This window comes from Terrapene carolina, unplaced genomic scaffold (genome assembly GCF_002925995.2).
Source record: "Terrapene carolina triunguis isolate 2854851 unplaced genomic scaffold, T_m_triunguis-2.0 Scaffold193, whole genome shotgun sequence".
Taxonomy (NCBI): domain Eukaryota; kingdom Metazoa; phylum Chordata; order Testudines; family Emydidae; genus Terrapene; species Terrapene triunguis.
In genome coordinates this window covers 8,848,433-8,861,849 of record NW_020664544.1, presented here as the reverse complement: position 1 = coordinate 8,861,849, position 13,417 = coordinate 8,848,433, and the positions used below count along the sequence as shown (strand labels likewise).

Here is a 13,417-nt window from a genome sequence, read left to right as displayed (position 1 = left end):
CCCCCCCAATAGAAGTCAAACTGTGCCTATGCCCCAGGCACATCTCTCCTCACTCCCCCTGGCCAGCAGATGGAGCCCTGGTGCTCCACAGGGCTAAAGCCCCAAGATCATGTGCCCCCCCCCACCCCATCCCAGCAGCTGAAGCCAGGAGCCCTTAACTGCCCCCCCTTACACACTGGTCCCTGGAATTTTTATAGCATGTTGAGGGAGCCTCAGAAAGAAAAAGGTTGAGAACCCCTCTGATAGACCTCAGCAACCAAACTCCATTATTACTATGGACAATGATGGTGACTCCAAGAGAATGTGTAACTTCAATATACATTGTTAAGTTGATCAACCTTTCAGGTTAATGCTGCATATAAATAAGATCCTTGGAGCAGGGACTGTAATTGCATTTGTAACTTGTACAGCACCAAGCACATTATTGGCACATAATAATAAATCATATTTTCAGGGAGTTCTATCTCGTATTGATTCCATGACTACTTTAACTCAGGAATTATAACTAAGGGCCTCCTAGTCCAAAAACCAGACCCTATCACTTAAGCTAAGGGAAATCTCTGTTAGCTGTAGTAGAATGACAGGTTGTATACTCCGTTGCCTCCAAGTAACCAGAGAATGACATCAGCCCTGATCCAGCAGAGCACTTAAGCACATGTGTAATTTGAGTCCTGCTAGGTCAATGGGACTACACACTTGCTGAATGTTATGCACATGTTGAAGTTTTTGCTGGATCGGGGCCATTGTCACAAACACCAGAGCAGGTCTAACATTCCATTCAGAGCAGTGGTGGTCAAACAGTGATCGCCATTAAAAACTGGCTCTTTACCATTAACTGAAGTTAACTCTACCGTGATCTCTGCAGTATTTGAATGTAGGAAATCTTGCAGATATCTTGGAAAAGGTAAATACTGTATCGTTATAAAAAGCCATCTTTAATGGCATGTATGATGCACACTAACCAATATATTTACAAACTCCACCCTGAATATTTACTCTGAGATTGATGTTCTGCATACAACCCCTCTGCCCGAAAATATGTACATCACTTGTAAATAATTTACGTGGTATGTAACTTAACATTGTGTTCTGCTGCTGCGCTGTAACTTACTTTTCAGAGAAATGTCATAAGGGTTTTTGCAACAGATACAGTATGCATTTGGAGTGTGTAGCCTATTTATACAAAAGACTCTAACAGATCAGATATGTCGGGGTGGGACCCCCATACAGTACCATGGAAATTCTGGGCAGAAAGGCTGCTCCTAGGCAGCTGGTGATGGGCTGTCAAAGTGGAAGTAATCCTCAGGGCTCTCCCTCAGTTATTGCATGGGTCTCTCTCACTTCTGGGACAGCCCAGGATTTGAGGGGCTGCAAAAGTGGCTTACAGTCACCATAGCTCTGCCTCTCCCTAGGCTGTGTGTTTTGTGGTGTTGTGAATCTAAGAATTTCATCCATAGCGCTCAAGGGAAAAGATGGACTTCCTGTCTTCTGCGAGTCATCTCACCATCCTGAATTCCTGCCACAGAATCAGGGATATACCTCCAGAATACAATATCACATAAACAACGGAAAGGTGATGGACCAATAGCTCACCACTGGAGTCCAGTGCAAGCAGCTAGGCTACAACTTTGTTTAAGGGTGTGGGGTGGACACCAGGAGTCTTGGGAAGGTTGGGGGTGGACAGAAGGTTTCAGAAGGTGATGAAGATAAAAGGAGGCAAGGAGACTAAAAAGCATCTCCTCTCTTTAGCCTTCCTGGAACAGTATAGGGAAGGTAAAGAAAGGGCTCAGTCCCATCTTCCCGTTCATCCCTCTGTAAATGCCTTTTCACTTCCAGAGCCTACATACAATTCACCATCCAGTCACTTTCCACCAGTGCCCGGGCACAGACATCACTGTAATGTGACATTTTCAGTGCCAGGTCAGAGCTAATGGTTCATTTTTGCAATTGGATTTACTGCACTTTTTGGAGGCTGTAGCTCCAAGAAACAAACTTTGAAAAAAAAAACCCACACCATACACAAAATCCCTTGTTAAAATACACAAATGCTCTGCTGCTCTAAAACCGATTAGCAATATGTAAAGGGCGGAGTTGGTGTTAGGGGAGAGATTGTGATGATCAAATTGCGGGAGCATTTGAGCATTGGCCTGCTAAACCCAGGGTTGTGAGTTCAATCCTTGAGGGGGGCCACTTAGGGATCTGGGGCAAAATCAGTACTTGGTCCTGCTAGTGAAGGCAGGGGGCTGGACTCGATGACCTTTCAGGGTCCCTTCCAGTTCTAGGAGATAGGATATCTCCATTAATTTATTTATTAAATGTATTTCTTTGTGTATTGCATTTGGGAAAAAATGAAGTTTACCTTTTTGGTGTGGTGCCTTTGAAAATACAGTAGTGGCATAATTTACACGCCCTTCTAATCACACAGTGAGATGGTGTCAAGTATCAGAGGGGTAGCCGTGTTAGTCTGGATCTGTAAAAAGCAACAAAGAGTCCCGTGGCACTTTATAGACTAACAGAAGTATTGGAGCATAAGCTTTCGTGGGTGAATACCCACTTCGCTCCAATACTTCTGTTAGTCTATAAGGTTCCACAGGACTCTGTCGCTTTTTGCAGTGAGATGGAAATCTCTTACTAACTTGCCTCTTTGTGAAGACATAATGCCTAGCATGTTAGACATAAAATGACAGTCTTCTAGGGCCCCCCCCCCCTCCAACTCCCTTCTAATGGACTGAGTTGCAGAGAGATGTTTTGGTTTTGTCTATAGTATTACTGTAATGCTTATGTAGAAATGTGCGAGTTGATATGACACACAACCAGAACTTCAACCTATGGGCCAAATTCTGATCTCTCACACACACAGTCCCATTGACTTCAGTGGCCTTGCATGCATGTAGCTGAGCTTAGAATTGGATACTATCATTGATATATTGGATATTACTTACAAAATTTGGTCCATGGTATTCAAGGGATAGAATAAATAGTGATGGAGGATAAAATGGTTATGCCCTTTCACTGAACTCAGTGAATGGGCATTATATCTTACCATCATCTATGAAAGGGGAGTAACAGGTTCTTTTTGCATTACCCTTGCATCGATGTCTAGGAGCTGGTTTGTCTCTTCCAGGATATCAAGTTAATTAAATGTTTCAAACTTTTTAAAAAAAACCATGAAGCCCAAAGGCAGAATAATCCAGTATTACACTACCTTGCTTGAGTTCCAAGTTTTTTGTACTTTGAAAGTTATAATAAAATAACACTTGGTGACTCTATGGTAAGTTTGACACGCTCAGGACTTGGCTGGCATTTATAAATTGTTTGAATTGTGCTTTTTCGTGTTTTGTGACGTCCGCAGAACTTTTCAAGTGAATTAGAGTTGTAATCACTGTGCAGACATCTGTTCTCCTCCATATAATGAGACAACATCCAGCCATTTCAAGGTGCTCTGACTTAGAATAAGCTCATCAGTTTGTTTATTTGAGAGGTAAATGACAGTTTTATACCACTTGCAGGCTTCCTAAGGTTAATATAGAACAGAAGAGTGTGTGCTAGTTTAACCCTACAGACTCAAATGATCAAGCTCTGACTGTTTAGAGAGCAGTTTCTACTTTGAGACAGATGAAACCAGCTGTTCTGCCACAAACTCTACAAAGTACCCAGTGTACTCTGGAAGTACTGCTGAAACTAGCTAATCATAATTTCAGCCTGATGTATTTCAATCCTGTTTCATTCAGATAGTCCAGAATGCAGCAGTCTGTTTGCCTAGTGGAGTGGATTGGTATGAAAACATTACACCTGTGCTCGGCAAACTGCATTGGGTTCCCCTCTGCTTTCAAGTGTAATTCAAGGCACTGGTTTGATCTTTACAGAGCTTTATAGTTTGGACCTGGCTACTGACAAAACTGCTTCTCTCTCCATGCACCACTGCAATGCATGAAATTAACTGAGGTTGTCATGCAGTCTGTCCCTTCGTTTGCACTTTTAGACCCAAAACCAGTCTCCAGTACAGCACATAGTCCGGTGACTTGTCTTCACTGCTAAAAGAGGTGCATTTTCTACCTCGGGTAACTAACATGCATGACCTGTCTGAGGTGAAAGCACAATGAAGACCATGCACTTTAGTTTTACTGTTGAGGTAAGCAATCCTATACCTCCTCCAGAGGTCGACCTCAGTGAGTTTACCTTGTGGTAAAACTAAAGTGCCTGGTTTTCACTGTGTTTTTACTTCAGGATAACTCACAGGTCATGTGTTCGTTACCCCCAAGGTTAAAAAAAATATACCTTTTTTCTCAGTGAAGGCAGGGCCTGAGTAACTAGGCTGTGTGGTGGGAAGTTCTTCAGGGGCTTTAGCAGGGGATCCTCCACAGGCTTGCCTTGCCTCCAGATCCCCACTGGACTGTGACACATATAGAACCTCTACCCACACACAGAGCTGGGTTCACTCCCTCTGCAGGCAGTCTCCCATACAGCAGAATCACACTGGTTCTGCTTCAGACACAGCCCTCCATTCTCACGAAGGATATGATAGTATTTTCACCTTGATGACTGAAAGCGAGGTCTCTGGGTGAAGAATTCATTCATTTTCATAGCAGCGAAGTCTCCATGTAAGACAATTCAGGGCGCATTTTTCACAATGTTGCTGGTTATTATGAATGTGGAGTCTATGTTGTGTATGAGATGCTGCATCTGTGAACTAAGGTACACTCCCCACTAAGTATTTGTTTAATCATCCTCATTAATCAACATTATCTATATCCTTTTAAAAGCTCTTTTAATCTGCATTAGTATGATCGAGACAATGAAAAGTTGTTTTATGCTTCTGGGAATTGAAATTATGACCTTGAACTGGGGTCCCTAGGAGCAGCAGACTAATCTTTTTATTGAGCTCTCATGCAAGGTTACAGTTTCAACTGAATTGTACCTTTCAGCAATAGTTATGAGTGACATGTAAAAAACCAACCTCCCTCTACCCTAACTGTATACTAAGTTCTCCAGCACCTTTTGGGACTGTTGACATCTGTATTCAAGAACGGAAAGATAAGATGTAGAGTAAGATACATTTCATCCAAGGAAAAAAAAGTAGATCTAAAAAAGTAAATGAGCTTTAAAATGGGGTTCTATTCAGAAAAGTGACTGTAAAAATGCCACCATCTTACTCAACAGATCTTTTTGTTGTATATCAGTCATGTCTGCTGACTGTTCCGACTAGGATAAGGTTTTACTGCCACTAGCATTGCAGCGCTAGAACAGCCTTGGGAAACGGAGTTGGCTTTTATTCTGGATTGAACATTATCCCAAAAATAATTGCCTACGTTGTAATCGCAGGCCCAGGTTTTGCCCTTAGTTCCTTCTCTGCAACTCCTTGGAACTCAAGTTGCACAGGTGTAGAACTTGGCCTGCAGGATCTTTGTTACTGATGTTGATCTGAACAGGGAAGAACTTCATTTTCAGGTCCTGGATTACCTTTGGGACACTGGTGATCAGGGGGGAAAAAAACCATTTTTACTCTCATTGAGAGCCCTGTATCTGTAGAGTTGGAGAGGCAATAAACACAGAAACCAATGATGCTTTTTTATTATCACTTTCCAGAGTAGAAGCACATTGTAATTCTCACTATAAATGCAGTACTAACCTAATACACATTATCAACCAACATCGTAAATATGCTAACTAATTTAAACTAAGTAATAACCTGGCCATGAGGTGATCTTAACTCAAGTTAGAGCCAGGACCCAGACTTCTTGCCCCTCTTTTAACTCTTACTTTTTGGGTTCTCTCTCTCTCTCTTTCAGCTTTATGTCTGCTCCTCTGTATAGAACAGCCCCATGGTCAGGATAATTCAGTGTCTGTTTTCAATGTTCGGAATTTTAATGGAGCCTACGTTTACCCCAGCACTATGTCCTTTCTCCTGTCTTCCATATAGCTCTGCATTTCCTGATGTTTCTTTGAAGTTTTTTTTTCTAATTAAGATGATACTTTTCAAGTCTCAGCCTGAAATTGAAATATGCCTGTTATTTTGCACCATGTTTCTGTCCTAAAAAGAGACAGATGCTGAGTATTTTTAGAAACACAGTATAGTTAGTTAGATATTAGGTTTTAAAAAATATGCATAAACATATATAGACACACCTATAGCTTATAGTCAACATGCTGAACATTTTCCTTTCCAGCACTTATTCTCTTCTCCTTATGGCTTTGATTACTTTAGCATTTCCTAGGAAAAATTTCCCACCTACATTAACTCCAGTTCAATTCTACTGATGGTAGTAATGGTGGGAGCACTAGTGCAGCTAAGGTGCCAGTGGCTGAGTGTTTTACTGCCATGTCATGTAGACCTGCACTGAGCAGGTTTCACTAACATGGGTCCTCAACTGCTGGTGATCACCTGGAAGCCTGTGTACATCAGCACTTGCTCTGGGATCCGGACTTTGCTGTCCATGCAACAACTGTACAAAAAGGCATGGTCTTGTGGATTAGAGTGCGTTTCCTCTGACGGTATACAGATCAACAACAAATGAAGGCTGGCAGATGATGGTTGCATATATTGTTCTTTCCAACTTTGAGTGGCTTGATCCCTGTTTCAAAGGAATCACTGGACAGTATTCCTTTCTCTCATCATGCTGGACTGACCAGCATGGCTCTAATATCTGACCTGAAGCACACAACCTACTATGTCAGAATTACAATAAGGGTCTGAATGAAACTGACAAAAGTCCATAGATTCAGATTAAAATTTGAACCTCTAGCTTAATCTACACGGTTGGGTACAAGTGTTCATGCTGCTTTGAAATATTAGGGGATTCTATGTGCCATATATATTCCTTGGCACAACAGAACGTGTGGAGTGAAGTTTCAACTTTCTGAATCTTAGTTTTTTGTCAGTTTGAGCCTTCAAAATCACTATAGTCTATGCTGCAAATAGATATTGAGAGTTTAAATGTATTTTACCTAGCAGACAGCACACATTCCAAGACTGTGCATTTCATGAGTAAATTCATAATTGGAAATTCTAAAAAAACAAAAAATGAGTATTTGACTTGATAGATCATAATATCATCCTAGGAACTATTATGGCTTCTTGTGCAATATTTTCCCAGAGATAGCAGGTGTGACAAAAATCCTTCTCAGTTTATTTTTTTGTAGAACGGCTGCACGAAAGTTGTTGGATCTCTCAGTAGATTTTAAAAAAACCCTCTGCTTTTAAAGCTTTTTGAGAGTATGAAAGACTTTGGTTAATTTACCAAAGGGCTGTAGGAGTGCACTCGAATTGTGAGTTTTGGACTACGAACATATGTGAATTGAACTGCCTTGTCTGGCCCTGGGACAGGCTGAAAATGGGACTATTATCTTACTCTACCTTTCCTAATGAACAATAGATCAGTCTTTAAACAAGTCCCTTCATGTTATGAAATAATGAATTTCAGCTGCTTAAAACTGTGGGCCTACTGGTATGAATGCCACTTGAGTGCATTGCTAACAGAACATCAAACAATTCACATACAGTCATGAGTTCTCTGCAAATGGTGACATAGAGGTGATTCATTTGGTTCAGGCCTGGTGCACACTAACCCTCCACTTCGGACTAAGGTACGCAAATTCAGCTACGTTAATAACGTAGCTGAATTCGAAGTACCTTAGTCCGAACTTACCGCGGGTCCAGACGCAGCAGGCAGGCTCACCCGTCGATGCCGCGTACTCCTCTCGCCGAGCTGGACTACCGGCGTCGACGGCGAGCACTTCCGGGATCGATCCGGGATCTATTTATCGCGTCTAGACAAGACGCGATAAATCGATCCCAGAAGATCGATTGCCTGCCGCCGAACCAGGAAGTAAGTGTAGACGTACCCCGAGAGAGGAGCATGGTTTCAGGATTGCATTTTAGCAAAGTCCCATCTCTTGGTTGAGCCTAGAGGACTTTGTCATGAACTTCGGGGGAAAGGGATGACTGTCTGCATCTTGCCCAAAATGAGGTGTTGAGAATAAGCAGAGAGAGAAGGAATAAAGGTTAGTATTAAAAGAAATGCAGAGTGACCATTTAAACCAATAAATGTCCAGCAAATAGTGTTGAGTGAGACAGAGAAGATTTGTGTGACCTGAAAACCTGTCCAGTGGAGTTGCTGTGTGAAAAGTTGGCTATACCATTAAACCAGCGGGTGAACAATAGTAAAGTTAAACAGTTTCCATCGTAAATTATGTTTTTCTTGTTGTTCAGGTGAAGCTGAGCAGGAGCTGGGACCCCCTCCCTCCGTAGATGAGGCAGCAAACACACTCATGACTCGCCTGGGCTTCCTCCTTGGCGAGAAAGTCACAGAGGTACAGCCGGGGCCCCAGTACAGCATGGAGGTGCAGGATGAGAATCAGGTATGAGATCTCCTTCGGCGTTACAGATGTACAGCAATAATTGGTGGGTTGTGATGTAGCACATGAGTGTTTGTAATTATCACATGGTGTATGTGTGGTAGAGATGGAATGATTTTCACAAAAGGAAAAAGGTAATAATACCATATTATTAAACTGTGGGTCATAATTACACACTAGCAATACATGTTTATGGGATCAGCTGATACCATTTGTGATAGTTTCTGTCATTTTCCTGTTTGAGCTGCAAGCTTCCTAAGGGACAATAGCCTCTCTTACCATATTAGATAATAGTGATCAAAATAATTCGTATTCTATGCACCTTTCCTGTGAGGCCTTTAAAGTACTTTAGAAACATTAAATAAGCCTCGTAAATCCCCTGGTGGGGCAGGTAAGTAGTATTATCCTAATTTTACAGCTGCTTACATGACTTGCTCATATTCACATATTGAGATGGCTCAAAGCTGAAAATATATACAAATACCAAATCATTCTTGTCAAATTCTCATTGAACTTAACTCAACTTTCTGGATGTCTCAAGAACAGAGTGGCAGCCAGGCGCTGGTTGAACACTAAATTCAATGGGAGTTTTGCCTGAGTAAGGACTTTGGATCCCAGTTCTGTAGTAATCACTCCTAGTCTTCTGCTCTGGACAGTAGACTCACTCCCCACACAGGGAAGTGAATAAGCTAAGGACATTTCTACCAAACTGAGATGGGATGGGGTGAGAGTGAAAACCAAAAAAAGAGAGTCTGTTAATTGAAGAAGGATGGTCCACTGGTTAGGACTCTAGCCTGGGACTCGGGAGATCCAAGGTTAATTTCCTGCTCTCTGACACAGACATACTGTGTGACCTTGGACAAGTCACTTAGTCTCTATAAAAAGAACAGGAGAACTTGTGGCACCTTAGAGACTAACAAATTTATTTGAGCATAAGCTTTCGTGGGCTACAGCCCACGTCATCATTAGTCTCTATGTGCCTCAGCTCCTTGTGTGAAAATTGGGGCTATTGTGAAAAATAAATAATTAAAGATTGTGAGGTGCTCAGATATGGTGATTAAAAAGGCCATGCTAGTACCATAGAGGAAAGTGGGTATTGTTGTTTACAGGCTTATTTTTCTTACTCATTACCTGAAGTTCCTTTTATTACATCTGCTTTGGTAGACTGACAAAGCAATGACTGTCTAGCTTGTCTTTGCGATAAAAGAAAAGCTCTCGTGTAGTTTTTGGTTCCTCTTTGGACTGACTTGATACTGGAATAATAAATTTGTCTGCGTCTCTGAAGTGTGATTGGCCATTTTTTTATTTTTCCGGTGATTCAGGAAAGCTCCTCTTCTTCAGACTGAAGATTTCAGCACCCTTCTTTGCTCTTTGATTTTACACTGCCACTGAACAGAGTTTTTAAAAATAAATTCTATCATTTTTAGCGGTGCAAATCACTATTGAATTTAACCCCTCCTGATTTTTTTTAAGAATGAAAAGGAGGCTATTACTTGCAGATAGGTGAGTAGTGCCGGTGCCAGAGCTAGAGAGGTAGGCTGGATCAGGTGGGTGAAAAAGCTGGAGCAATCGGAGGAGGTAAGTAGATGGGGTAGAGTTAGTAGCCGGAGTTATGGATGTCCAAAGAAGAGTGGCAGCTGTAGATCAGCTAACCTAGCGAGGAAGGAAGCTGTATTCCTTCAGCAGCAGGGAGTGAAGAGGTTGGCCTGCAGAGGGACTGGAGAATTTGGTGGGGGAGGAGAGGGCTGGCTCTGTGTTGTCATAGATTTCCATGAGTGTTTTTGAGCAGTCCATGGCACAAGTGGGACAAAGGGTTAACATGCTTTTCTCTTCGAAGCAAAGAAGATGGATTTTTGTAAAATGTTTATTCTTTAACAGATTAATTAAGTTTTTCATGATTTCACATAGTTTTTTGTGTAAGTTTTGTTGGCTCTCTTTGAAATGCACTGTATAGTACATTGTGTTAGAAAGTGTATTTTTAACAGGCACTTATTTGAATTGAATACTTCAAAGCAGAATAGAGATTTCTACTATAAATGGTTCCTTTTGTTGGCTTTTTTTTTAATTAAAAACCCATCTTTTCTGAAAATACGCCTTTTAAGAATAAGTAAAAGAAAATATCTTTACAGAGACAGCAGGGACAGTTGCACTCTCAAGTAGATTGATATCTTGGGCTCTGCACCAATTTTTGCATGAAAAAGTTTTAGAGGCCCTTTGAACACCATTCATGTGCTTAGTGAAGATAGAGAAAAGCCAAGTTCTTAATTTACCAAGTTAAATTTGTTGTGGGGTTTGTTTTTTTGTGAGCAGTGCCTCCTCTGTCAGTGCTGCATATTTCCCTAAAGTCCACATCTGAGGGCTGGTCTACACTGTGGGGGGGGGATCGAGCCAAGATACGCAACTTCAGCTACGCGAATAGCGTAGCTGAAGTCGAAGTATCTTGGATCGAATTATCTGGGGTCCACACGGCGCGGGATCGACGGACGCGGCTCCCCCGTCGACTGTGCTACCGCCGCTCGCTCTGGTGGAGTTCCGGAGTTGACGGTGAGCGCGTTCGGGCATCGATATATCGCGTCTTAACGAGACGCGATATATCGATCCCGGATAAATCGATTGCTACCCTAGACGTACCCTAAGCTGCTAATGGCCAGTCTAAATAGAGGCTTGTGGAATTTAGTTTCTCTCCCCTCTATTCTGAAGGTGTGATTGCAGCAATCCTCTTCCAGACAGGAGGACTGTCAAACAGCCTTGTCCAAGTTTGATGTCAATCTTACTGTATGAATCCACTGGCATTTGTGTGACTAGCATTTGTGATTCTCTTACCCCTAACCACATCCCTCTGAAGGCAGGTCTACACTTAAAACACTGCATTGGTGCAGCTGTGCCACTCTCGTGTTTCAGAGAAGACGCTCCTACGCTGATGGGAGCGCTCCCTCAGAGCCAGTAGCTATGTCACCAGGAGTTCTCCCACTGATATAGTGCTGTCTATACTGGGACTATGACTAGGTCTACACTATGGGGTGGGGTCGACCTAAGATACGCAACTTCAGCTACGTGAATAGCGTAGCTGAAGTTGTGTATTTTAGGTCGACTTACCTGGCTGTGAGGACGGCGGCGAGTCGACCACTGCCGCCCCGCCGTCGACTCCGCTTCCGCCTGTTGCCGCAGTGGATTTCCGGAGTCGACAGCAGAGCCATCGGGGATCGATTTTATCGCGTCTTCAGTAAACGCGATAAGTCGATCCCTAATAGATCGATTGCTACCCGCCGATCCGGCGGGTAGTGAAGACGTGCCCTTAGTTGGTATAACTACATTGTGCATGGGGTGTGGATTTTTCACACCCCCGAGCAACATAGTTATACCGAAATAAGTGTGTAGTGTAGACCTGGCCTAAGAGTGGCAGTCCTCCTAAGTATTTCCCAAAGTAAAGACCCTTCTGCTGCAGCACATGTCCCAGCTCTGCTGCCATCCCACTAAACTAGCCCTCCGAGAGTTAATTCTTCAGCATAAATCATGGATGCAGGGATGTTGTTGGGGTTTGCAAAGATTAATTTGCAAAGATGCTGACATCTGATTGGAACTTTGGCTACCATTATGCACTTGAATTTTAAAAAAGAAAAGCTCTTTCTAGATTTTAATTCATTAGTTCATGTGGCTTGAGCAGTGAAAGCAATCTCTGTGTAAAAAGCTAGGACTAGACGGCTGTTTGCTATTCTGACCATGCTCTGCCCTCTGAAGCGAGAATATAATTATTTGCAATCTCTCCAATGTTGAGGTGAAATGAAGATAAGGAATAGAGCTGTTTGTAACTAAAACTGTCCCAGTCTATAAATCCAACACATTGCATTTCCACTCGAGTGCTTTATTTTGATTATAGCAAGGGACACATTTTCTTATCCAAATCGCTAAGAAGTTGCAGCTTTTTATATACTGTTTCTTACTTGAGCATGTTTTCCTTAATGAGAGATCACAAATGCCAAAGAGGAAAACCTTTTTCTCCTATTCTTCACAAACTTTCTTTTGCTTTATTGGCTACCAGTAAAGCAAAAGGAATATGAGAGCAGTATAGTAAAGTTTACTTTTTCAAATGCTTTAGTAGAAATATAAAGATAAATGTAGCAACAATGTTGAAAATACAGAATTGTCTTATAAATGGAAATGTATATTTAAAATTGGCATAGAGGAATATATGATGAGTATATTTCTGTATCAATACAAACAACTCTTATATATGTCAGGGCAGAGTAATATAGTATAAGTTTGAATATTTCCATTTGCCAAGCATCTTGTTGCTAACTGGCTGCAGTAGTAACATTACAAATCAAAGAGTTGATAAGAATATCATTTGGTAATAGCTGCTGCACTTCACGGAAGTGTGGTGTGGTAATCAGATGGGGAAAGCTGGATGTACCATTGTGTTGCTGCGTTTTAATTTGTTTTTAAATATAACTGTGGTCCTATATATCAAGGTGTTTGAGTAGGATTTTATTAGTTATAGGGTTAGAATTGCAGCAAACATTAGCTTGAAATAACAGTTGAAAAAGTGGCATGGAAACCCTCTGCTTTGGAGAAAATACAACATCAGATTAATAACAACACTAGGTTTACCATATTTCAGCAAGCAAAAAAGAAGACGGGAGGAGCCCCGCCCTACCCTGCCCCCATCCTGCCCTAGCCTCGCCCCTGCCCCTTCCACTCCCTCCCACTTCCCGCCCCCCTCAGAACCCGCAACTCTTCCCCCGCTCCTTGTCCCCTGACTGCCCCCTCCTGGGACCCCTGCCCCTAACTGCCCCCCAGGACTCACCCCCTACCTAAGCCTCCCTGCCTCTTGTCACCTGACAGCCCCCTCCTGAGACCCTCCCCCCATCCTAACTTGCCCCCTAGGACCCTACCCCCTACCTGTACCCTCACTGCCCCAACCCTTATCCACATCCCCACCCCCAGACAGACCCCTGGGACTCCCACGCCCCAACCAACCACTCCCCACCCCCGACAGCCCCTCCCCCAGAACTCCTGACCCATCTAAACCCCTCTGCTCCCTGTCCCCTGACTGCTCCGATCC

The 13,417-nt window shown here is 42.6% G+C and overlaps 1 protein-coding gene across 1 annotated transcript in view; it reads left to right on the top strand.

Annotated features, from left to right (window-relative positions):
• TANC2 (tetratricopeptide repeat, ankyrin repeat and coiled-coil containing 2) overlaps nt 1-13,417 on the top strand; it is a 585,366-nt gene that overhangs the window by 408,595 nt on the left and 163,354 nt on the right. The window contains exon 7 of the mRNA XM_024201203.2: nt 8,210-8,358. Coding sequence (XP_024056971.2) covers nt 8,210-8,358 — 149 coding nt within the window. The remainder of the gene's footprint in view (nt 1-8,209; nt 8,359-13,417) is intronic.